At 41.9% G+C, this 24,786-nt stretch overlaps 3 protein-coding genes across 3 annotated transcripts; all 3 read left to right on the top strand.

The window, feature by feature from the left end:
- The first annotated feature begins 240 nt into the window (after nucleotides 1–240).
- tmem33 (transmembrane protein 33) lies at nucleotides 241–6,876 on the top strand. The gene is made up of 8 exons (XM_056440073.1): nucleotides 241–322; nucleotides 1,241–1,308; nucleotides 2,389–2,483; nucleotides 2,596–2,783; nucleotides 3,009–3,076; nucleotides 3,944–4,077; nucleotides 4,913–4,996; nucleotides 5,775–6,876. Exons 2-8 carry the CDS (start codon nucleotides 1,261–1,263, stop codon nucleotides 5,902–5,904), a joined length of 747 nt encoding a protein of 248 aa, XP_056296048.1. The 5' UTR covers nucleotides 241–322; nucleotides 1,241–1,260; the 3' UTR covers nucleotides 5,905–6,876.
- Nucleotides 6,877–7,623: 747 nt separating this feature from the next.
- Nucleotides 7,624–17,628, top strand: bbs7 (Bardet-Biedl syndrome 7). Its single transcript, XM_056440197.1, has 19 exons — nucleotides 7,624–8,058; nucleotides 8,563–8,628; nucleotides 8,766–8,828; nucleotides 9,273–9,448; nucleotides 9,538–9,724; nucleotides 9,833–9,905; nucleotides 11,450–11,557; nucleotides 12,653–12,783; nucleotides 13,418–13,502; nucleotides 13,693–13,795; nucleotides 13,925–14,117; nucleotides 14,209–14,283; nucleotides 14,388–14,456; nucleotides 14,947–15,086; nucleotides 15,207–15,371; nucleotides 15,685–15,794; nucleotides 15,900–16,003; nucleotides 16,157–16,280; nucleotides 17,102–17,628. The coding sequence occupies exons 1-19, from the start codon at nucleotides 8,023–8,025 to the stop codon at nucleotides 17,233–17,235; spliced, it is 2,142 nt and encodes a 713-aa protein (XP_056296172.1). The 5' UTR covers nucleotides 7,624–8,022; the 3' UTR covers nucleotides 17,236–17,628.
- Nucleotides 17,629–18,424: 796 nt separating this feature from the next.
- On the top strand, nucleotides 18,425–21,860 carry ccna2 (cyclin A2). The gene is made up of 8 exons (XM_056439330.1): nucleotides 18,425–18,978; nucleotides 19,549–19,771; nucleotides 19,935–20,041; nucleotides 20,220–20,443; nucleotides 20,545–20,749; nucleotides 20,840–20,953; nucleotides 21,063–21,196; nucleotides 21,279–21,860. The coding sequence occupies exons 1-8, from the start codon at nucleotides 18,757–18,759 to the stop codon at nucleotides 21,328–21,330; spliced, it is 1,281 nt and encodes a 426-aa protein (XP_056295305.1). The 5' UTR covers nucleotides 18,425–18,756; the 3' UTR covers nucleotides 21,331–21,860.
- The last annotated feature ends 2,926 nt before the right edge of the window (nucleotides 21,861–24,786 follow it).

The following is a 24,786-nucleotide window of genomic DNA, read 5'->3' as shown; positions in this document are numbered from 1 at the left end:
TTTATATATATATGTACATGTATAAACATATATATATATATATATATATGTGTGTATAGATGTATGTATATTTATATAAATGTGGAAATAAATAAGTATATATGTATAAAGTTTATTTGTTTTTCCGCTAGAGGGAAGTGTTGCCCAATGATCCAAGGGAACTCTCATTGACGAATCTCGCGAGAGTTCCTTTCCTCTCCCTTCTCTCCCCTGCGCACGCTCCGGAAGGTCAGCTGATCATCTACTTCATTCAGTGTGCTGAACCAGCAGCCTGTCACTCTCACGCTAGCACGCAACGTAACTGTTCGACGCTACAAAGCTGGTAAGCCTCGCGCTTTATTATTACCGCAACGATATAAACACATGTATAATCCAGGAGCGTTCATTCTGCGCGATCTCCTTTATACAGCTGACGTCATTTAACCTAACCGGGGCGCGCGAGCGAGCTAGCTAACGTTAGCTGAGTGTTTTAGCTCGGATGCTAGTAACGATGGTAACGGAGAACATTCTAGAGCCGCCTGCTCACGTTTGCCGGCGCCACGTCGGCGTTATTAAACCACCGACAGACGTCCTGACGGATTGTTTGCAGACGTCTGTCTGTACTGACCGGTGCGTCGGTCCACGGTTCGCAACTGTCCTCCGTTTATTTTAAGTAACGTTCGTCATTACTCATCCAAACAAGCTAGTCGGGCCAGCGCACCCTAGCGAGGCTAAAAGATGGGCTAGGCTATTATGCAGCGTTAGTAACTGGTCATGTGTCTTGTTCATCAACATTATTTAATTTGTAAAGTAATTTATAAAAGCTGTCAAATAAATTCAGTACGGCAACACGCTCTGAAATGTAACTAGCTAGTTATTAAAGTGAAAGGAGCTAGCTAGGTTACACGATGGCGTGGAGAAAAGTCTCACGTACTTGAGTCAATGTGTATGTCACCACTGGCGTGAATATAGATGATACACAATGATTTATTTATTGACCGAAAAGTAACTGGAAACTATGACATGATGTCATTCCAGCTGCTTCTCTTTGACGGACAGCTGGATATCTGATGCTGTGCTCATGTTTGTCATGTAAACAATCAATTTGAACATGTCCCCTTGGGGAAATGATGGTTAAACATAAGCATCTGACTATTTGACAAAGAAAACCATGTTTTCCTTGTAGCAGCCTAGGTTTTAAGTCGTTATTCCTGTTATGACTTGACAGATTGCTTGATGATGTAATCGTTTCCCCCAATAGAGCGACCCACACTCCCAAAGATGGCTGACACAAACCCAGAAAGTCCTCCTCCCCAGCTTGGGCCTTTGGTAAGTTGGATCCATACACCTTCCAACTTCCAACATCGACATTAGTGTAATAAGCGTCTTCTCGTGGTTTGTGAGAAATTAGACCCTCACCCCGACATTGAGTCTCCCAAATGTTGCAGAAACCTCAGTATGCAGAGTTTAATTGGAGCTGTTTGTTCATGAATTAGACGTCACGAGTTTCTCAAAGGAGGTATTTATTTCAGAGCACTGCTCAGGGTCATGGAAAACCTGGAAAAGTCTATTTTAAAATGTTAATTTCCAGGCCTGGAAAAGTCCTGGGAAAAAACATAAATCCTAAAAGTTTTGGAAAAGTCATGGAAATGTTGGTACATTCACATGTTCATTCATGCCGAGTTTGAAATAATTAATATAAACAGATGGATTTGCACATAAAGAATAAACATTTATATAAGTGTTTAAAGGAATAAACATGAATAGAAATGTTTATTCTTTTAATCAAACTATTGTCTCATTCATTTGTTTCATTTAAGGTAAACTGTATGCTTTGGAATTCTCATTTTTTGAATACAAAATTCTCTAAATTGTTCATGTTTATACCGAGATTTCAGTTTGGTCGTGGAAATTTGGTTTAAAGTCCTGGAAAAGTCATGGAAAATTCATGGAAATCCACTGGTCAAAATGTGTACGAACCCTGACTGCTTTACGCCGTGCAATCGGCCACCGAGTCAATAACCGCTTTATTTTTTACGGCGGCAAAAATTCAAGGCCGCCGCCTTCTCTCCTGTGAATATTTTCTGTTTTTCTTGGTCCTCTTCGATGGTAAAACTGCATCTTATTTCCCGCCTTTTAGATCAGAGTAATTTTGTTGGTCTTGCTGGTTCATGCTGACCGATGAGAAAGCTCAGGGGAAGAGCTGAGCCTTTCTGCAAATCAGTCGGTCTACATGAGTGAACAGGTGACCCATCCTGCCGTGATGGTGTCCCCAAATTTTGCCTCAAACACTAGCGAACACTGTCCACCCTCCACTCGTGATGTCGCGTATCACGACGCCACAAGTTCCACTTATTGCATTTTCTGAGCCCAAAACTCCTGTTTTTTGTTGTTTCTTCTTCCCCACAGCAATTTTTAATGAGTAACAAGTTGGAAACCGCGATGTGGCTTTCACGACTCTTCACAGTCTACTGCTCCGTAATGTTTATTCTACCGATTTTAGGGTGAGTACGATCAGTGGCGGTGCACATCATCAACGCGGCGCTTTCACCCTACTCTCTTTTTCTCCCCGCCTGAGTTAATGTCCGAATGTTTGTGACCGCTTGTGTATTTCAGATCCTATGCAGCAGCTAACTTCTATCAGCGAGCCTTGTTGGCGAACGCCCTCACCAGTGCCCTCCGCCTGCATCAACGGCTTCCACGCTTTCAGCTGAGTCGGGCGTTCCTGGCCCAGGCTCTCCAGGAGGATAGCTGCCATTACTTGCTCTACTCGCTCATCCTGGTCAACTCCTACCCCATCACAAGTATCCTTTCACCTCCAAATATTGGGAAAAGACAAATGGATGTTCTGTATATCTCATTGGAATAATATTTAAACACGGATGCACTCTGCACATTCAGATCTGAGATGTTTTAATCGTTAAAACATGCGATTTCCATAAAATGTGCAGCTCCAAAAACTGCACCAAATCTGTGGGCGGAGGGGGGGTCTCTATCTTTTTCTGTTGATCCTTAACACTTGTGTCCAGTGAGCATCTTCCCAGTCTTCCTCTTCTCCGTGCTTCACGCAACCACCTTCACGAAGAAAGTCCTCGATGTGAGTATGAAGCTGCAGTCGACTGTGTTCACTGTTTTTAAAGAAAGTGAAAGTGACGTTTGAGTTCTCTTAGCTCTTGACTGATGTGTTTCATAATGAAACCGAAACGGTTGGCTCAACACACACACACACACACACACACACACATGTGATACGAATGTTAGATGCAGGAAGTGCAGAGGCCTACGAGGTATCGTTGAAAGGGAAACTTTTCAGATTTTCAACCCGCCGGCGAAACGTTCATCTGTCTATATAATTCCCTCGCTGCAGTGACACAGAGCCTTTTGAAAATCAGCAAAGTTTCCCTTGAACGACTTAAACATCAGCCACATCTCTTCCTATCTCTCTCGCTCTCTCTCTCTTTCCATATTCCTCTGTTAGCTGCTACAATCCACAGACTGTGAAGTCGCCACAACTCTCATTTAACCCTCCTGTTACCTTTCGGGTCAATTTGACCCCATTCAATGTTTAACAACGCTGTTCTTTGGGGTCAATTTGACCTCAGGCGTTGTGTCAAACATTTAAGATATATCAACTTTTTTATTTATTTAAAGGGCTATTTAGGTAGTCAACAAACAAAAATAAAGTACCTCACACTTAAACTTGGGAAACAATATTAATTCTAATAATTTTCTGGAGGTTTTAATTGCTGGGGTCAAATTGACCCAGAGGGTAAAATATGTGAGTAAATGTGAAGGTAACAGGAGGGTTAAGAGCCCCTGGGTCCAGGACGAGTCGTCGCGAATTTAAAAACCATAACAAAAGCTCCAGACGCTCCAACTCCCATTTCACTTGGATTTTTAAAAAATCAAATAATGCTCATGGTCGATCATGTGACGCGTCTGATGTTCTCATCCTCCTCTGCAGTCTTTGGGCTCCAGCAGCCTGATGTTCGTCAGGAACCTCCTGGACAAACTCACGTCCAATCAGCAGAACATCCTGAAGTTCATCGCCTGCAACGAGATCTTCTTGATGCCAGCCACAGTCTTCATGCTCTTCAGGTAAGTGCTCGTGTTTATTTGTTACCTTCGCATTGAAAATGCGGAAGGTTATGTTTTGTTCGCCGTGTATTTATTTATTTATTTATTTGTATGCGTGTTACTCGCATAACACAAAAAGTTTTAAACCGAATTGCATTAAATTTGGTGGGATGATTGGTTATTATCTGGGGGCCATTTGATTAGATTTTGGGATCAATTGGGTCAAAGGTCAAGGAAAGGTCAAAATCTTCTTTTTACCATAGCACGGTCAATTGTTATCCAATTGGCATGCAACTAATGCCAACATGTTCATAATTCAATGCCCAATCTTGTGATATGCGAAGGTATGCGCTCTACCGAGTGCCCGTTCTAGTTTGTGTTTGTTATTGTCGAGACACTGCAGATCCTAACTGTAATATTGTATTCATTGCATTGGAATGTCATTACTTTATTGTCCACTATCTGCCCCCGGATGACATTATGATAGAAGCACCGATTGTGTTCTCCGACTATTTTCTACTTATCTATCAGTTTACTAATCTACTTGAGAGATTATAGGGAACAGAACGGAGCAGTTTTCCGTGTTGTCAAACACCTTACGGATACACTGAATGTACTTTTCTTTTTTTTCTTTTTTATATTGAATCCCGATTATCAAATTCACCACATAAATCCGTCTGTTTGAGTCAGTCCGTCTGACTCGTCATTTTCACAGGCACATTTTCCAAACAACCTGTAAAGAGACCAGATGGTCACTATATTGGATGATTTTGAAAAGTACTGAGCGAATAACGTTTGTTATTAATGTTATAGTTTATGATTAGAACATTGTCACATTACTTGTATCCTTTGACAGTGGCCAGGGAAGCTTGCTGCTGCCTTTCATCTTCTACCGATTCCTCACCCTCCGCTACACATCCAGAAGAAACCCGTACTGCCGGTAAGACGACGAATGATATTCTAAATTGTAACAAAGCACAGGTGTTTATATAATTATTACACGCTTACATTACAGCCTGAAAGTTTCTGTATAAATAATTCTCAAATTAGATCGAGTCATCTATCGTTTGACACCTAAAGATTAATTAATGATATTTTTTATTGCAAACCTAATTTAAATAATATCAATGTACGGATAAGTATTAAAGTAAGGAGGCCAAAGTGACATTTTGCTACATAAATGTCATATTTCTAAAGGTAATCCAGAAACAGTGCTGCTTTTAGATTGTTTGTACATTAGTGCACTGTACGTCCTGTCAAATCCAGTATTAGTCCGACACTATATTAATATGTTTCTGCACGCGTGTACACAGCAGGTGCACAAACTTATTAATATCGCGTCATCTTGTTTCATTCGAAGCTGCACCAAAGAGAACGAGAGCAAATGGTTCCAGTCTGAAGTTGTTCCTAAGCACAATCATGTGTTCTTAAGGTGTTAGATAGATATATAGATAGATATATAGATACTTTATTAATCCCCAAGGGGAAATTTATCGTCACAGTAGAAGCACTAATAAACTAAACACACAAGAATAAATCTAAAATCTAAAAAACAGGAATGAAGATATAGATGTATACAAGTAAAATATAAAATACAAAATGAAGTATATATTGTATTTTATGCTTTTACTTGTTGATGTCATCAGAATGTAAAAGCACCTCAGAATGACCTTGTCCGTGTCCGAGTCGAGTATTAAACCGATCTGTTTCCACCCCAGCACCTTGTTCACAGAGCTGCGAATTCTTCTGGAGCACTTTATCATGAAGCCCGTTTGCCCCGCCTTCTTCCGGAAGATGTGCTTCAGCAGCATCGCCTTGATCAGCCGCCTCGCCCCCACGGTGGTCTGATTTTAAAACCCGCGTAGACGTTTTTGTTTTCGTTCGGTTTTGGTTTTTCCACCATTTTAAGATGCGACTTAAACTTTGATGAGGACAGACATTGCCATCAACAGAAGGAACGGTTTTTCCGAAAGTCAACTTTACAGCCTCTGCTCCAACTTCTCTGTATGTTTCGAGTCCAGTTGAAGAGCAGCCAGTAATGCACTGAAGTCTCATGGTGATATTTCTTTTCCCATCTTCTTAATGTGACCTCACTCGAGCGGTGGACACACCTCACTTTGTTACGTTCACTGAAGATGTCAACTGGGATCGGTCCCTACCGGCTGTTGTTAATTTTTCTCCCTTTTATGTCCTTATTTATTCATGAAAATCATATGATGAAACATTAACATTCTGAGATTATTAACTTAAATAAAATGTGCTTATTCATAATAAAAAATGTTCTTTTTTTTAACATGATTATGTTGTGCTTAGATTGACTGGCGGTTGGAGTTTGTTTGCAGTTTCTATGTGGTCCAATTTTCTTTTTTTTTTTTTTTAATGTGAAAAGCATCCAGTGCTCTGATTTGTCGAACTGCCTAAATTAAAATGTGTTCTATCAATGCCATCAACCCACTCTTTTAACAACTTTCAAAATCTATGAATGTATGATGTCAAACTAGCCGTTGAATCGAGAAGCAAGATATCTGCTGTATTTTATAGAATGTTTTAAGGTACCAGACGTTTTGCTGTTTGAGTCATATTTTGAAAGAGTTGCACAATGCCTATCACCATGTTTTGAATGCGTAGTCCCCTTGTTCATCAGTTTGAAAGCTCTTTAAAATGTGTTGCTAGGTAGTTTTCATGCTTATTGCATGTTCTCATTTGTTTAGTTTTTTCTGACATGTTAGATGTGTTTATTTGCCCACAGACGAACCACATTTTTATGACGAAAATAAAATGATCTCTTAATTAAACCAATAAAATATTAAAGAATAGCAATATGGTTTGAGCTTATATTTTGGTTTCGATACTAATGACACATTTCACCATCCATGGATATAAAATGCAGACCAACAATGTGTATATTAATATCGACTGAGTAAGAAGGTATACCAGCTTTCATCAGTGGATGTATTGATAAGAGTTAAAATATATATTTTGTCTTCAATTATTATATTATAATGTGAATCCCATATCACATTTTACATGCATTTAGATGCACTATACACCTAGTGGCCGATGTTGTCGTACACCTGAGCAAGTCAATCTCCAATACAACTGCCATAAAGTCTTTTATGTTACCCATAATGCTTAGCTGTTTGTGACTGCCATGTTAATTAAATATGTTTTAGCATTGAGGTCATAGTTAGTGGTCATTCTCATACTCTGCTCATCTCATTCTTGTGATTAGGCGGACGGGTAAATAATGAGTCTAGTTTAAGACCACGTTTAACTATGACCAATGATTATATATGTATATAATATATTATAAATATAATATATATATTATATATAATATATATACATATATATTATATATAATATATATACATATATATTATAAACCCGAGGGTCTCATAAAGTTGCCACTGTACACGATCTCATTCGCCATCGAATAGCCAACCAATCAGGACTCGACTACGATCTCATTCTCCACGGACTAGTCAACCAATCAGAACACGGCTACAAATCCTATCCGCTCTCATCCAATGGCAAGACGGCTTGTTAACTGATGCGGCGTTGCCGTTGACAACGGCCACTGCGTTGATCTAGGCCTGAAGTGTTTTGAGTCTGACGCTAGTATTCTCGTTAAAACGACAGTTTATTTACCGATTTAACAACGCGTATAAACTGCGACCTGCTTCTGGAGGTGTTGCTGTTACTCTGTAGTTTCAGTTCAACATGATATGTTTTCAAACAAAGTGGAGAATAAATCGTGTTTAAGCCAATTAGCCTGCGAGCTAACGTTAGCACGGCGAGCTAATCTCCTCGCTTTGGATAATCTTCCGTCTCTCTCCGTTACTCTGGTCTTCAACACGCCGGGAACGACACACGATGGACTGAGTATGATGACCTGACGTCTCCCGGGAGATTTAACGTTACTATTTTTGTTTTTTTCAATAAAACACCCAGAGGAGAAAGAAGATGGAAATACACCTCAATCGAGTTGATTACATTCAGGTAAGTGTTTGTAGATGTCTCTACCTATCCCCAGGTCTGTTGAGCTTCTCTGTAGTCAGTCCTTGTGTTATAACACTATTTGTATACATAGTTAAAACGATAGAAATACAATGCATTTAAAAGACAGAACAAAAGAAAGCAAAATATGTTGGGGATCATATTTACTGTTAACTTGCAGTAAACAATAATGTTTTACAGCCTGGTTTTAATGAATGGAAAGTTTCAGCAGACCTCAGGTGGAATCAGAAATGTACTTAGACCCAGACTATTTAATGCTTTACTAAGTAAGTAATTTATTTAGTAATTAAGTGGTTAAAATCTGTCTGTATCATCACCTATTATTGTAGTTCAGCCTGCTAAAAACTACAATGAACACATTCATTCGTTTCTTTTTGAGACAGAAATCCTTTATTTCTTGCAATGTTTTCCACTGCGTTTCCTTTTTCGAGAAAGGTTCATAAAATTGTCAATAAATAATAAAGTTATTCTGCATTGTCCTCACAGGTTGGCGTGACATCCCTGAAAACCATGAAGCTGCTTCCAGCTTTGGGAAAGAAGGCAACTCAAAAGGTACGAGTCCGTCAGAGCAATGTCTGTGCTTCTCCGTGTGGAGTTTAATTAAAGTGTTTCATTCTACAGCTTCTTGGTGCATGCAAGTGTCTCTTTATAAAATTATAAAAATGAAGTCTCATCTTCTCTTGTTCCAGGTTGCTGTTGCTGATCATGACGGTGTTCTGACATGTTTTGGAATGAAGAGGGGAGAAGCAGTGGTGAGTTAAGACTCCTCTTTCTTTATCATGCTGCCAGTTGTATCTTAATGTGTTGAATTGTAGTTACCTTCGCATTGAAAATGCGGAAGGTTATGTTTTGATCGCCGTGTATTTTTTAAAAAATGTTTAAATTTTAATTTATTTGTATGCGTGTTCCTCGCATAACAACAAAAGTTTGAAACCGAATTCCATGAAATTTGGTGGGATGATTGGTTATTATCCAGGGACCATTTGATTAGATTTTGGGATTAATCGTGTCAAGGTCATGAAAAGGTCAAAATCTTATTTTTACCATAGCACGGTCAACTTTTATCCAATTGTCATGCAACTAATGCCAAAATGTTCATAATTCAATGCCCAATCTTGTGATATGCGAAGGTATGCGCTCTACCGAGTGCCCGTTCTAGTTTTCTAATGTTAAGGGATCTGACTCCTCTGTTTCAGCCCGTGTTTAAAACACTACCAGGGCAGAAAATATCCAGAATGGACCTCGGAGGAGCTGCGGGAACTCCACAGGAGAAGATCTTTGTTTGTTCTGGTTCTCAGGTCCGAGGATTCACCAAGAAAGGCAAACAGTTCCTCACCTTTGAAGCCAACCTCACTGAGAGCATCAACGCCATGTAGGAACCGCCTCTTCCCTTTTTCGGTCGACTTACTTGATCGACTCGCGCAGAGCTGCGTGTTTACTGTTGCTTATCTCTTTCCCCAGGCATGTCTTAGGCTCTGACCTCTTTGTGTGTGCGAGTTACATCTTCAACCACTACTGCGACTGCAAGGACCAGCACTACTACCTCTCTGGAGACAAAATCAACGATATCACCTGTTTGTCTTCCGATAACCTGACCCGCCCCGTCCCGGTGCTGGCGTGCCAAGATCGGGTTCTCCGAGTCTTGCGGGTGAGCCGAGATTACATTTGCTTTTCCGATTTTTATACAGTTTGTTGTTCTCCCTCAAAAAAATTAGATCACATTTTTGATTCTATGTGTTGTTTTGTTATCCTGTAGGGATCAGAGCTCGCCTATGACGTTGAAGTCCCTGGCCCTCCATCTGTCTTGGAACTATACAACAAAGATGGAGGCAAGTTGACCTGTGTGAGTGTGAGTGTGTGTGTGTGTGAGAGACTGTCTGTGAGAGACGGTGTGTGTGTGTGTGTGGGAGAGAGACTGTGTCTGTGAGAGACTATATGTGTGTGTGTGTGTGTGGGAGAGAGACTGTCTGTGAGAGACTATGTGTGTGTGTGTGTGTGTGTGTGTGTGTGTGTGTGGGAGAGAGACTGTGTCTGTGAGAGACTATATGTGTGTGTGTGTGTGTGGGAGAGAGACTATGTGTGTGTGTGTGTGTGTGTGTGTGTGGGAGAGAGACTGTGTCTGTGAGAGACTATATGTGTGTGTGTGTGTGTGTGTGGGAGAGAGACTATGTGTGTGTGTGTGTGTGTGTGTGGGAGAGAGACTGTGTCTGTGAGAGACTATATGTGTGTGTGTGTGTGTGTGTGTGGGAGAGAGACTGTCTGATAGACTATGTGTGTGTGTGTGTGTGTGTGTGTGTGTGTGTGTGTGTGTGTGTGTGTGTGTGTGTGTGTGTGTGTGTGTGTGTGTGTGTGTGTGTGTGTGTGAGGGGGTGTTAGAGACTATGTGTGTGTGTGTGTGTGTGTGTGTGTGGGAGAGAGACTGTGTCTGTGAGAGACTATATGTGTGTGTGTGTGTGTGGGAGAGACTGTCTGTGAGAGACTATGTGTGTGTGTGTGTGTGTGTGTGGGAGAGAGACTGTGTCTGTGAGAGACTATATGTGTGTGTGTGTGTGTGGGAGAGAGACTGTCTGTGAGAGACTATGTGTGTGTGTGTGTGTGTGTTGGAGAGAGACTGTGTCTGTGAGAGACTATATGTGTGTGTGTGTGTGTGTGGGAGAGAGACTGTGTCTGTGAGAGACTATATGTGTGTGTGTGTGTGGAAGAGAGACTGTGTCTGTGAGAGACTATATGTGTGTGTGTGTGTGTGGGAGAGAGACTGTGTCTGTGAGAGACTATATGTGTGTGTGTGTGTGTGTGTGGGAGAGAGACTGTGTCTGTGAGAGACTATATGTGTGTGTGTGGGAGAGAGACTGTGTCTGTGAGAGACTATATGTGTGTGTGTGTGTGGGAGAGAGACTGTGTGTTTGTATGTGTGAGAGACTGTGTGTCTGTGTGTGTTTGTGTGTGTGAGAGACTGTTTGTGTGTGTGAGAGACTGTGTGTGTGTGTGAGAGAGAGAGAGAGCGAGACTGTGTGTGTGTGAGAGAAAGACTGTGTGTGAGAGAAAGTGTGTGTGTGTGTGTGAGAGACTGTGTCTCTGTGTGTGTGTGTGTGTGTGAGAGACTGTGTCTCTGTGTGTGAGAGAAAGTGTGTGTGTGTGTGTGTGTGTGAGAGACTGTGTCTCTGTGTGTGTGAGAGAAAGTGTGTGTGTGTGTGTGTGAGAGACTGTGTCTCTGTGTGTGTGAGAGAAAGTGTGTGTGTGTGTGTGAGAGACTGTGTCTCTGTGTGTGTGAGAGAAAGTGTGTGTGTGTGTGTGTGTGTGTACCAGAACAATAAAAACACAAGCTTGATTTCTATGAAACGGGTCTCCTACAGCGTCACTGATTTCTCCACAGGTGAGGAAATCCTCTACGGAACGACCGATGGCAAAATGGGCTTGGTGCAGATCGGTGAGGGCGCAGCGGCAATGAAATGGGAGATCGACAACGACAAAAAGAAAGGAGGTACCGTATGTTCTGGACATGTTGATCCATTTCACTACGAATCCCTTCTATGTTTAATACCGACTACTTTACACATGAACTCTTTTAGGAGGTAGGGAAACGATAAAGGTTCCTCCACAATTAAACGTTATGTTTTTATTTCTTCTAGGATACAATATTGTGTGGTATTCATGATGTCGATAACAACTTTAAGCGTGTTTGTGTACCTTGAACAGCGCTATAGAAGTCTGAATTATTATTATTACCTTCGCATTGAAAATGCGGAAGGTTATGTTTTGATCGCCGTGTATTTATTTATTTATTTATTTGTATGCGTGTTATTCGCATAACAAAAAAAGTTTTAAACCGAATCGCATGAAATTTGGTGGGATGATTGGTTATTATCAGGGGACCATTTGATTAGATTTTGGGATCGATCGGGTCAAAGGTCAAGGTCATGAAAAGGTCAACATCCTCTTGAATCGCATGAAATTTGGTGGGATGATTGGTTATTATCCGGGGACCATTTGATTAGATTTTGGGATCAATCGGGTCAAAGGTCAAGGTCATGGATAGGTCAACATCTTCTTTTTACCATAGCACGGTCAATTTGTATCCAATTGGCATGCAACTAATGCCAAAATGTTCATAATTCAATGGCCAATCTTGTGATATGCGAAGGTATGCGCTCTACTGAGTGCCCGTTCTAGTTATTATATGTTTTGGTTCTATGTGTGAAACAGTGAAACACGTCTATCTTGGGTTTATTTCAAAAGTCTTGTTTATTTATTTATTTGTATGCGTGTTACTCGCATAACTCAAAAAGTGTTAAACCGAATCGCATGAAATTTGGTGGGATGATTGGTTATTATCCGGGGACCATTTGATTAGATTTTGGGATCGATCGGGTCAAAGGTCAAGGTCATGAAAAGGTCAAAATCTTCTTTTTAACATAGCACGGTCAATTTGTATCCAATTGGCTTGCAACTAATGCCAACATGTTCATAATTCAATGCCCAATCTTGTGATGTGCGAAGGTATGCGCTCTACCGAATGCCCGTTCTAGTTATAACTGTTTTTCAAACCGGTTATTTACACTTCCCCGTCTCCCGTCAGGAATTCTGTGCATCGACACCTTCGACATCATGGGAGACGGCGTGAACGACGTCCTGGTGGGCAGAGACGACGGGACGGTGGAGGTCTTCGGTTTCGACAGCGCCAGTGAGCCCACGCTGCGCTTTGAGCATGTGAGTTCAGGCCGAGCGCGACTCGTCTTTCATCAATTGACTCCCTCCGGTTTCCATCTCAAATCGATCCAATTACAATTTGATATATTGTGAATTTGTAATGTTTAACCACAGATTAGGATTGGAGTTGTGTCAGTACCACGCAGCTCTGCTCTGCTTTGGTCACTGCCTTGTGTATATATTGTGCATATATTTTGTATATATTTTGTTTCCTCTGTATATTTAGTATTTTAGTATTTAGTATTTTTTTGTGTTTTATTTTTATTTTTTATTAATCCTCTAATGTGCACCCGCTGCTGTGATCCTGAAATGTCCCCACTGTGGGACGAATAAAGGATTCTCTTATTTGATCTCATCTAATCTAATGCTGCATTCACACTCACTGCTCAGTCTGATTTAAAAACAGCTGATCTCGTCTGTCAGTTGCTTTTTCATACCCAGATATAATCAAGTCAGTGTCTCCTTTAAAAGTATTAAGGAGCAATATTCTACACGTTTAAAGATGAAATACTATTAGTTATATTCATCCCTGTGTATCACTACCTTACTGGCCTTTTCTTGGATACCTGTGTCTATTGTTATGTTCTCATTATATCATTCATGGCCACATTGTCCTGTGTTTTTCTGCCTTCAGGTGTTGTCAGAGAGTGTGACCTCCATCCAGGGCGGCTGTGTGGGCAAAGAGTCTTATGATGAGGTCCTGACTGCCACTTACACAGGTTGGATGAAGAACAAAAAAGAACTATGCACCCAATGACACATTTCAACAGTCAGTCCATCTGCAATACTTTGTATTTAATAAGAGACGTACGGTCCTTTCTGACTGTCTGACATGTTCAATTAACGCAAAATAGTTGAAGGAGATCTGATATGAAGAGCATATTCCATATTCTGCTTCGTCTCTTTCAGGCTGGGTGACGGGTTTGACCACGGAGCCCCAGAAGGCTGAGGCCGGCCCCGGAGACGAGGTCAGCATGAGTAAGGAGATCCAGTCCAAAGTAGGAGCACTCAGGTACCAGCAACAACAACAACAACAACAACAACAAGTGCCTCCGTTTCTCATCAAACAGCGTGTACCTGTACTTTTCGATGCGTCCGGCTTCCCATGTGATGGTTTATGAATCGTATTGTTCCCTCTCAGGGCGGAGCTGGAACAGCTGCAGGTCAAAGTCCTGCAGGGCCGAGAGCAGTACCAGCAGACCTCTCAGTCCAGCACGGCCGTCTCCGCCGTGCCCGTCTTCAGCATCAACGACAAGTTCACCCTCAGCCAGGACGACGCCAGCTACAGCCTCACCCTGGAGGTTCAGACCCCCATCGACAATCTGCTGCTGCAGGTCCGCTCGCCGCTCTAGCCCCACGTCGCGACAACCTCCGGCCGAGACCTCGTATCGAATATGTCACTTTAAAGATGAATCTCCTCCGCAGAGCGACGTCCCCATAGACCTGCTGGATGTGGATAAGAACTCGGCTGTTGTCAGTTTCAGCGAATGTGATTCAGAGGTGAGCTGTTTAAACTCTTTCTACACAGAGCAAACACGCTTAGTAATAGAGGTCGTGAACCTGCTGCTGCTCCTAGAGGCCTGAAACTCTTCTTCTGTCTCCAGCAGCCCAACGGGAACTTCCTCCTGGCCACGTACCGATGTCAGGCCAACACGACCAGACTCGAGCTCAAGGTGACGCTTCCGTCTGTTTCTCTGGCGTCCTTCACCAAAAAAGCCTTCCGTTCTTTCACACGCCGTTTCCTCTGTGTAGTTATGGGACTCACATTGCTGTTGTATTTTTGGCCACCTCAGGAAGAACTAGAACGGGCACTCGGTAGAGCGCATACCTTCGCATATCACAAGATTGGGCATTGAATTATGAACATTTTGGCATTAGTCGCATGCCAATTGGATAAAAAGTGACCGTGCTATGGTAAAAAGAAGATTTGACCTTTTCATGACCTTGACCTTTGACCCGATCGATCCCAAAATCTAATCAAACGGTCCCCGGATAATAAACAATCATCCCACCAAATTTCATGCGATTCGGTTTAATACTTTTTGAGTTATGCGAGTAACACGCATACAAATAAATAAATAAATACACGGCGATCAAAACATAACCCTCCGCATTTTCAACGCGAAGGTAATAATGCGCTCCATCCGTAATAACTGTTATTAGGTGAGGTCCATCGAGGGACAGTATGGGACCCTCCAGGCTTACATCACCCCCAGACTGCAACCCAAGACATGCCAGGTCCGCCAGTACCAGATCAAACCTCTGTCCCTCCACCAGCGGACACACAGCATCGACCAAGACAGGTAAAAGACTTTTGATTCAAGAATATGAACTCGATGTATTATCGTCATCTTCTATCGGTTGTTTACTGATTTCAACCGTACATAATATACATCGCATGTGTCCCTCTGTCTGCCACACAGGCCCATGAACAGGCTCAGTCTGGTGGGACAGTTCAGTTTTGCTGAGATCCACTCCTGGGTGGTCTTCTGTCTGCCAGAGGTGCCGGAGAAGACGCCGGCAGGAGAGAGCATCACTTTCTATTTCCAGAACACTTTTCTTGGGACACAGCTTGAAGCCACCTACTGGTAACTACAAGAGTATAAAGGGTCTTCTTCTAAAAAATTGCATTTACATTTGTTTGGATTATTCCCTGACAAAGGGTTGTGGGGTCATTGTATAATATTTCCGATGCCACCTAGAAATGTTTTCTTTGTGTTTTTTAGATAATATTTCCACTGATTTGACCGGGATCTGTGTGATATTTTATTTTTTATTAATGCTCTAATGTGCACCCGCTGCTGTGATCCTGAAATGTCCCCACTGTGGGACTAATAAAGGATTATTTTATTTAATCTACTTTGAATCAAACGTGTGTTTTTTTGAATTTGTCAATTTTAGCAAAGGTGAAGGTCACTTCAAGTCGGACAACGTCTCTACCATCTCCATACTGAGTGATGTTCTCTCCAAAGAAGCCACCAAGAGGAAGATTAATCAGAACATTTCATACGGTGAGTGCATTACGATGCTTTTTTGTGATTTTTTAAAACTGAATAATCTCTCGCGAATTAAATCCTGTTCAAACGAACCGTGTTATTTGTTTGTCAATCTTCCAGATATCAACGATGACTCCGTGAGCCACACTCTGAAGATGATACATCCAAAGCTGGAGTACCAGTTGCTGTTGGCTCGGAAGGTTCAGCTCATCGATGCACTTAAAGTACGTAATGGTCCAATATGTTGTTTTAAAGGATCAAATCTGAGTGATTTAGTGTTTCAATACATTCACTGTGTCCACAAGCCCACCTTCAGTTCAACGGTCAGCTTCAGGGCTGTTTCCTGACCTCCACCTCACTTTCTCTCTGATTGGCAGGAGCTTCAGGTTCACGAGGGCAACCCCGACTTCCTCATCCCAGAGTATCGCAACATCTTGGACGAGTCGGCTAATCTCCTCGAGGAGTACAAGAAGCAGCCGGCGCACCTGGAGAGGCTCTATGGTGCGGCATTGTTTCTGTATTCGCACATAGACACGTAAACAAAAGATACGCAAGAGTGAGAAACATCAAAGGAAAGAAAGATTAGAAGTAATAAAATGGCTCGTAAAAATACCTCCCCGATTAGATATCAAAACTCATAAAAAGATGAAAGCAAGCAAGACAAAAATATTGATAGAACGTTTATGTTCACCAGTTCAGATCTTTATAATATTTTGCTAATTAAAGTCCTTTTTGAATGTTTTTTTTCTTCTGATAATGTAAACAATGGTCGTAGTGATGGTTGTTCATGGTCCTCGATAGTTCATAGAATATTAACGAAGGGACGTCCAACAATAAAGAAGATAAAAGTCCTCAAAGTGTCTTGTGGAATATTAGTGAATGGTTTAGGAATACTTAAAAAAATATTCTGGAAAGTGTCAAACAAGTCACGAGTTAGAGGAACACGTGTATCCATGAATACACCAGTCTGGTTCAAGGTCGCATAAAACAACGATGGAGGTTTGAAGAGAAGAGCAGATGAGTCACAACTTTATTTTTTTTATAATCACGTATGAAATTATTATTTTGGATGAGGAAAATCTCATTAAAAGAGGTGAGACATGGCTGTTTGAGAATAATAATAAGATAAATCAAGACAATATGGCATTTCCACCAACACTCATATCCAGAGACACTTTCCCTAAACTTGTTTTCCTTCCATGTAGCTTTTATTATTTCTTACAATGCTGTTACCCAAATGTAAAGTTGTCCGACATGAGCCTGACAATGTGAAGACGAGCTTGTTGGCTGGTAACTCGTTTTGTTTTCTTTATTTCCCGTAGGAATGATCACGGACCTCTTCATCGACAAATTCAAGTTCAAAGGCCAGAACGTGAAAACCAAAGTGTCCTCGTTGCTGGAGATACTCGATAATTACGACTTAAATTCTCTGTTGGACTTTTTCAATGATGCATGATGTCATGTCAATCAGAGGGAATTTATGTACTTTTCTTTGAGTGTATTTGTGCTATTTTTGTATTGTAAATACAACAGCGTATGGTAATTACTAGCTGTGTCAATGTCATGTTATTATACTGTCATTTAGCCCATATTATGTCATAAAATTGGTGTAAAATATTTAAATATGGATAATATATTTTGATAGCATTTAAAACCACGGTTGGTAATTAATAAACCAAAACAGGTTTGCCAGGATAATGCAGGTTCCTCTTTTTATTAGTGACCAATCTTCGTTTATGGGTTTGAAATTTGAGCAAATGTGACCAAACGTAAGCCAGAGAATGTATGTTTTTATATCATAACTATCAGTTAGTTAGTGAGTTGAAATAAAAATTTGGTTTTTTTTGTAACCTTGGCTGTATGTATCATTCCAGGGGCTGATGGGAAGTATAGTGAACAAACACAACTAAGAAAATATGATATGTCACATGAAGGAAAAGCTCATAAGACATGACTCTTTTTCAAAACCACACACTTAAGTCTCATTCATAAATCGATTACATGAATCAATTGGTAAATGTATGTATATTTCATTATTTATCTGTATCCTCTTGACAATTATAAGGTGACATAGCAATGTTACTGCATTACAGCAAGTACTTTGAGTGTTTCCACTTTATGCTACTTCCCTAAATCTATAAGAAAAATATAGAACTTTTTACTCCTGACACCAAATTTGAAATATATTAATATTAAAGTACATTTGTTAATACAAAATATAATTAAACGAATATCAAGCGTCTTTGAGTCCTATGAAAAGCGCTATAGAAATGTTATGTATTATTATTATTATTATTATATATTCTGATATATTTCTATACATTAATTATAAGCCAGGGTTCTGTACAATGAGTTATGTTCACATGTTGATGCTAATAATATGAATGCAAGACTTATCACAAAAATAACAATACGAAACTAAAGCTCGGTGCACTTCCTGCAGCTGTTATAACATTTTGCCTTTTTTAACATTCAAATCTGTCAAACCAGGTTTGAATTTTCAATCAGGCGAACACGACGCTCGCACGGCTCCCGTACTTCCGGTGACGTCGATCCCGGCGCGACCCGTGATTGGTCCGTTTCAATCCTCGCGGGCTACTTGAACTGAGAGAAAGCCATGTCTGTTATGCATGTTCCCGTGTAAATGGACTGAGGCTAGCTGGCTCTGCTGCAGGTTCGTAGTAACTTAAAAATTCAAGAGTATGACAAATTAAGAGCTCGTTTTAACATCTCGTAAAACTCGTACCAACAACTTTGTGTGGATTTAAGAGTCGTTGCCATATCAACGGCGTAGTTTAACCTGCTCCAGCAAGGTAGCAGCTAATGCTAGCCTCCAAATAGCCGTCCACGCGCGATTATCTTAAATCCACTTTTGGTATATATTTCTCTTTACACACACGCATAGTGTACACCTCAACTGTAGTAGTATCCGTTAAAAGCAAACGGATACAAGTTGGATTGTTCCTTGAGTGGCACCATGGCTGGAGCTAACCGAGGACAAGCTACCGCGGCTAGCGAGCTCCACAACCAGGAGAATATGCTGTCGAGACTGAGGGGATCCGCGAAGCCCAGAGCCGCTCCCTGCGAGAACCAAGAGAACCTTCCCCCGAAACAAGCCACCGTCGGCGGCAGAACCGTCCTGGGAGCCCTGCAGAACAACCTCCGGAGCAAGACTCAGAACCAGCGCGGCACCAAACAGGTCGGTTTGGGTCGACCGGAGCTACAGGGCTCGTGCGGCTGTTTGCTGATCACTGTGATTAAGATGGAGTGGCATTGTTGTTTTTTGGAGGCAACTCATTTGCGTTATCTCGCGAGTCAAAACAACTCTTATCTGTGTCTTCTGGCCTTTAAAAAAAAAACGTTTTCGAACTTTAAGTGTCGCTTTAATTTAGCTCTGTTACCCAGATTGTCCGCCGTTTTCATCTCATTAAGTGGTACATTTTATAGTTTTAACTGCTGAATGAGGATGCTTAAATTAAGGAGCACATCGACCGGTTTTGTAAAACAAATATTTGCCCTGGTCTGTTAAGTGTGCGTGAGTTTCTCCCGCCATCTAGTGACAACAATAGTTCAGACGAGTGCTGTGACATCCTCAACGTCCTAGTTTCTGAGTGCAGTAGATTATATTTTAATATTCCTATTGTGCATTAGTTCCTGTCTTTGTAAGAAATAAACCACGTTGTGTTTGCCAGTTGTTCAAATTTCTGTTAATCACCCAACATTTAATTATATTCCCCAATCTTAAACTAACCTCGTTTTCTGCTTCCAGGAGTCGTCACAGACCTTGTCGTGCAAAAATGAAGACTTGGGCAAAAGCTGCTCGGAGAAGCCCTCCGCCAAGCAGCCCGCTTTCCAGATCCACGTGGACGAGCTCGATGGCGCCTGCGTCAAGAAGCCACAGCTGGTCAAAGCCAAGGCCAACTCTGACACGATTAACGCGGTGGCAAAGCGCCGACAGCCCCTGGCCACCATCGATATGGATCTCAGCTTTGGTGGGTTGTGAATACCTGGCAACATTCTGATGTGTTCTCTTGCACCACTTCACTACAAAATACATCTTTCAGCTCCTAAATGTATGATGCCGTTCATACTAATTGCAGTTTAAGACGTAGCTTTTTTTCTCGCATCTCAATTTTCACTTATTTCTTTCCTCAGACTCTCCAATGGACATGTCTGTGGTTGAGGGGGGGGAAAAACCAGTGGATGCAAATGAGGTTCAAGAGTATGCCGCTGAAATCCACACATACCTGAGGGACGTGGAGGTGAGAAATGGAGTGAAATGCTCCACCCTTTATATCCGCTTGAACAATTCCTTCAGCCGCGTCTTCAAAGTGCTAATATACTTGTCACGAGGCCGCTCTAGGAATGCACATAATTATCTAAAGTGCATGGACTTTGCCTGCAAGTGGATTTCTTGACTAACACGCGGATCCTCCTCAGGTAAAAACGAGACCCAAAGCCGGCTACATGAAGAAGCAGCCTGACATCACCAACAGCATGAGGGCCATCCTGGTGGACTGGCTGGTGGAGGTCGGAGAGGAGTACAAGCTCCAGAATGAGACTCTTTACCTGGCCGTCAACTACATCGACCGCTTCCTCTCCTCCATGTCTGTCCTGAGGGGGAAACTCCAGCTGGTTGGGACGGCTGCCATGCTGTTGGCTTCGTATGGAACACTATATTCAGTCCAAGCTACTTAAATTACAACATGGTCAAACTACTTTTTCCCTGCTGTGTGAGTAACTCTTTTTAAATACTCTGATGCAGGAAATTTGAGGAGATCTATCCTCCGGAGGTGGCGGAGTTTGTTTACATCACAGATGATACCTACACCAAGAAGCAAGTGTTAAGAATGGAGCAGCTGGTGCTTAAAGTGCTCTCCTTTGACCTGGCGGCACCGACCATCACCCAGTTCCTCACCCAGTACTTCCTTCATCATTCTGTCAACAAACAGGTGGAGAGCCTGTCGATGGTGAGCAATGCCTCTATAGTGTGTGTCTTTGGTATATTCACGCAGAGTGCATCGGATCAATCTCTGAATTTCTTTGCGTTTGCATTTCAGTACCTCGCCGAGCTCAGTCTGGTCGAGTCTGATCCCTTCCTGAAGTACCTCCCATCGCATACAGCTGCTGCAGCCTACACTCTGGCGAACCACACTGTGACTGGCGGCTCATGGGTAAGTCTGAGGTAGAATAGTCTTAAGGGGGCGTGTCTTAAGTTATTTTATGTCTAATGGGTGACTTGTCTTGTGCAAACATGCACGATGACTCCCGTCTCCTCCTCAGCCCAAGTCCATGACGGAGATGACCGGCTACTCGCTCGAGGAGCTGATGCCGTGCGTCGAGGATCTGCACCAAACCTTCCTCGGCGCTCCGCAGCATGCCCAGCAGTCGGTCCGGGAGAAGTACAAGGGCCCCAAGTAAGCATGACGCTCTAAATTAATCCTTGTCTGCGTGTTGGTCGATCTGGGCACGTGTTCTAAATGTTTGTTTCTCTTCCAGATACTCGGATGTCTCCCTCATCGACGCTCCATCTAAATTGCTGCTCAACTAACTTCTATTTTATTTTTGCCCCCTCCCTTGTAATGTAGAGTTTTGTACCCGTGTCAGACATTAAGATTTTTTTTTAATTTTTTTTTTTAAATGATGTGTTTCACAATTCAAATGACATGGCCTGCTCTTCTTGGAGTAGCGTTCGATGTTTTGAGTTTTTACGGTATTTTTATATACTCAATCCTGACATTCATACCAGATGCTTACAGTTGTGTTGGCTAATCAAGCAGTTTTAATTACAGACGCCGCCTCGTCTTCGCTCTACGGTGTCAAGAACTCCGATAGACCCGCGATGTACTTAAAAAAAACCTGCTTTCTTTTTTTTAAAGGTTAAGTTGATGGCAGTTATTGTTGCTGGTTCATCTTGAGAGGTGCAACCTTTAGGGCCTCATGGGACGCACATTGAAGTACATCTGTGTCTGTAATGGAGTCGGTTGTCTAACTACATTGTCTTGGAAGTAAACAGCTTTTTCGAGGCATCAACTGCACTGTAAAAATGGCTCTTGTAAATAAAATTCATTTAAAGTAAGACTTCACGTCTGTCTCTGGACTCACGGGGGCAGCAGAGGACCAGGTCTGGTTCTGTAAGGGTTTGCTTCTTTTTAACAGGTCTGGAAAACTAAACTTTTATGATAAAATTGGTTCAATAAGTTTAACTTACAGGTTGAATGTCCAAGCTTGATGCTATGTTGCTAAATGATTGATGTGTATACTTCACTGATTTATAAAGAAGTTAACTACAGAAGCCACACTAATGTTTTCTTGCACAACATAAACTGCTTGTGCTTTTAAATGATTTCTTTGCTTGGCAGTGTTTTTTAAAATGTCTGACGGACAAGATGCATTTTTGTATCAAAGGGCTTTCAAATAAAACACAATTTTTGGTTTATTTGTATAGCCCATCTCCACAAATTACAAATTTGTCTCGGTGCTGTACAATCTTTATTCAATTGATTTATCTAAGACTTTCCACAAGAACCGAAGATTTATAAAGTCACTTGCCTCAAACTGTCATATGCGTAAAGTAAAAATAAACACGGTCCCGGGACAGGATGTTTGTGAAGCCCCGAGGCAACGCTGTGCTTTTTGCTCTAAAGAAAACGCATGGCGGACAGACTGCCCCTTGTCTGCACATGGTTGTCTAGTCAGTCTTTCAGAGGGTCGGGGGTTTGATCCCCGTCTCTGCCCTTGTGTCCTGTAGCTGATGTAGGATTGTAAGTCAGCTAAATTAAATGTTTCTTTACTCGTCCGTTCTTTGAAGTGAAGGCAGCCGGTGGCGTAGAACCTCTCTCTACCTCAAACGGATAAATTGGGGGGCTGGCTTTATGCGCGCAGCCTGCCAGGAGAGGGGAAGCACAGCCCAGCTGCAGAAAGACTTCCATTCCCTCTCAGACCTGGACACTCACTCAACAGGTTTGCTCTGATGCCTGAGCGGAGGATTAAACCGTGGGAATTCTTTCGAGCCAAACCACCTGGATACCCGTCTACACAATGGCATCTGCGTAACCCCTGAGAAGATCCAAGCGCGGGGGGAAAAATATTTGTTTTTGGGAGGGGGAGGGCGTGTTGCTGTACCTTCCTCCCACATGCCTGCCCCCCGGAAATTTCTGGTGGCGTCCACCTCGCTTCCCCTGGCGCTGGACTGGGGCTGGAACCTGAGCTTGTACGTGGGGATGCTCCTCGGACTCCTGGTGCTGATGCTGCTCCTCCTCTGGATGCTCCTCAAGCAGCTGAGTAACTCCGTGACCAAATCCTCGCTGCAGCCCGTCCGCTCGTCCGGGCAGCCCTGCTTCGAGCAGAGGTTGCGCCACGTGTTGTGAACACACACACCAAAAAAAAAAAAAATGGGGACAGTTGTGGCAAAGAACAAAACAATGCTGGGATTGAGGCTCGGAGCGCTTTGCAGATTAATGTAAGAACAACAAAAAACGACTTGTTTTGGACTCTCATAATAAAACATGTTCATGTTCGTATTTCTATGTTCTTGTCATAGCGTTATCTTTATTGTCCTCACTTTATAATATCTCTGCACTAAATAGTGAGTCCTAACAATAGCATACTGTTTTAAATCCACTGTTTTCTATTTTTTATCTTTCAACCGAGGTCAAACATTTAAATTTCTGGGTAAAAATCACGAGCAAAGATTCAATCTGCATCTTGATTCATGCGATGAAAGCGATGCATTCAGGAGGGCAATTTAGAAAGATAGATATATACTTTATTAATCCCCAAGGGGAAATTTGTCAAGAGGGATTAATGAGGGTATACGCCAGAGATGAGGAATATCAAAGGAGGCTGTGTGCCTCTTGGTCAACTCCCCCCCATGTGTCCATGTTGGGGTCCAAAGTAAATGAGACCCTTTCGGCTAAACTAAAGGATAATAACAGCCCGAGGATAATTTCTCAGGTTATTATACACAGGTATAGGGAAAGTTGGTGCTTTCCCCTCTGTGCTTGTATTTGTCTTTCATCATTACTCAGAGGTGTCTTTCACCGAATAGACAGAGGAATCGATATCCCCGAGGGAAGCGCGTTCATCACGCATCGACAGCTGATTTATTGAAAGAGCAGCACGATAACACAAATGCGGTCCAGACGGGGTGCTGCTGGGTGTGATGCCTCAGCATCCTTAATTCAATTCAATTCAATTCAGTTTATTTGTATAGCCCAATTTCACAAATTACAAATTTGTCTCGGAGTGCTTTACAATCTGTCCACATAGACATCCCTGCCCCAAAACCTCACATCGGACCAGGAAAAACTCCCAAATAACCCTTCAGGGGGAAAAAAAGGGAAGAAACCTTCAGGAGAACAACAGAGGAGGATCCCTCTCCTTAACATTCTGGGAAAGGGTGTAAACAGTTTCTTTATATATATATTAGTTTAAATCAAAGCAATGAAATTATTTGCATGGAACAGTTTAAAAAAAACATCCTTTTGTGTGATGAAGCCTATCAATCAATTTGAAAGTATTTAATTTCTTTGGATGTTTTCATGGCTTCTCTTTAAAATAATAGTTTCAGAAATAGAAGCTGCAGAGCTTAGCTTCGCATAAAGACTGGAAACAGAGGGAAGTAGCTAGCTTAGCTTAGCATAAAGACTGGAAACAGAGGGAACTAGCTAGCTTAGTTTAGCATAAAGACTGGAAATGGGGGGAAGCTGCTATCTTATCTCAGAATAAAGACTGGAAACTGGGGGAACGAGCTAGCTAAGCTTAGCATAAAGACTGGAAACAGTGGGAAACAGCTAGCTTAGTTTAGCATAAAGACTGAAAACAGCGGAAAACAGCTAACTTACCGAAGCATACAGTCTGGAAACAGGGGGAAACAGCTAGCTTAGATTAGCATAAAGATGACTCAGGTGGAAAGAGCTATTTTAGCTTAGCATAAAGACTGGAAACAGGGGGAAACAGCTAGCTTAGCATAAATACTTTATACAGGGGAAACAGCTATCTTAGA

The sequence above is a fragment of the Pseudoliparis swirei genome, chromosome 19, assembly GCF_029220125.1.
Source record: "Pseudoliparis swirei isolate HS2019 ecotype Mariana Trench chromosome 19, NWPU_hadal_v1, whole genome shotgun sequence".
In the NCBI taxonomy this organism is placed as follows: domain Eukaryota; kingdom Metazoa; phylum Chordata; class Actinopteri; order Perciformes; family Liparidae; genus Pseudoliparis; species Pseudoliparis swirei.
This window is presented reverse-complemented; position numbering and strand designations above follow the sequence as displayed.

Coding starts and splice junctions, on each gene's coding strand:
- tmem33 (XM_056440073.1), top strand. CDS start 1,261: ATGGCTGACACAAACCCAGAAAGTCCTCCTCCCCAGCTTGGGCCTTTG. Junction 1,309..2,388: donor CTCCCCAGCTTGGGCCTTTG/GTAAGTTGGATC, acceptor TCTTCCCCACAG/CAATTTTTAATGAGTAACAA. Junction 4,997..5,774: donor AGAAGAAACCCGTACTGCCG/GTAAGACGACGA, acceptor TTTCCACCCCAG/CACCTTGTTCACAGAGCTGC.
- bbs7 (XM_056440197.1), top strand. CDS start 8,023: ATGGAAATACACCTCAATCGAGTTGATTACATTCAG. Junction 8,059..8,562: donor ATCGAGTTGATTACATTCAG/GTAAGTGTTTGT, acceptor TTGTCCTCACAG/GTTGGCGTGACATCCCTGAA. Junction 13,503..13,692: donor CCTGACTGCCACTTACACAG/GTTGGATGAAGA, acceptor CGTCTCTTTCAG/GCTGGGTGACGGGTTTGACC.
- ccna2 (XM_056439330.1), top strand. CDS start 18,757: ATGGCTGGAGCTAACCGAGGACAAGCTACCGCGGCTAGCGAGCTCCAC. Junction 20,042..20,219: donor CATACCTGAGGGACGTGGAG/GTGAGAAATGGA, acceptor GATCCTCCTCAG/GTAAAAACGAGACCCAAAGC. Junction 21,197..21,278: donor GAGAAGTACAAGGGCCCCAA/GTAAGCATGACG, acceptor TTTCTCTTCCAG/ATACTCGGATGTCTCCCTCA.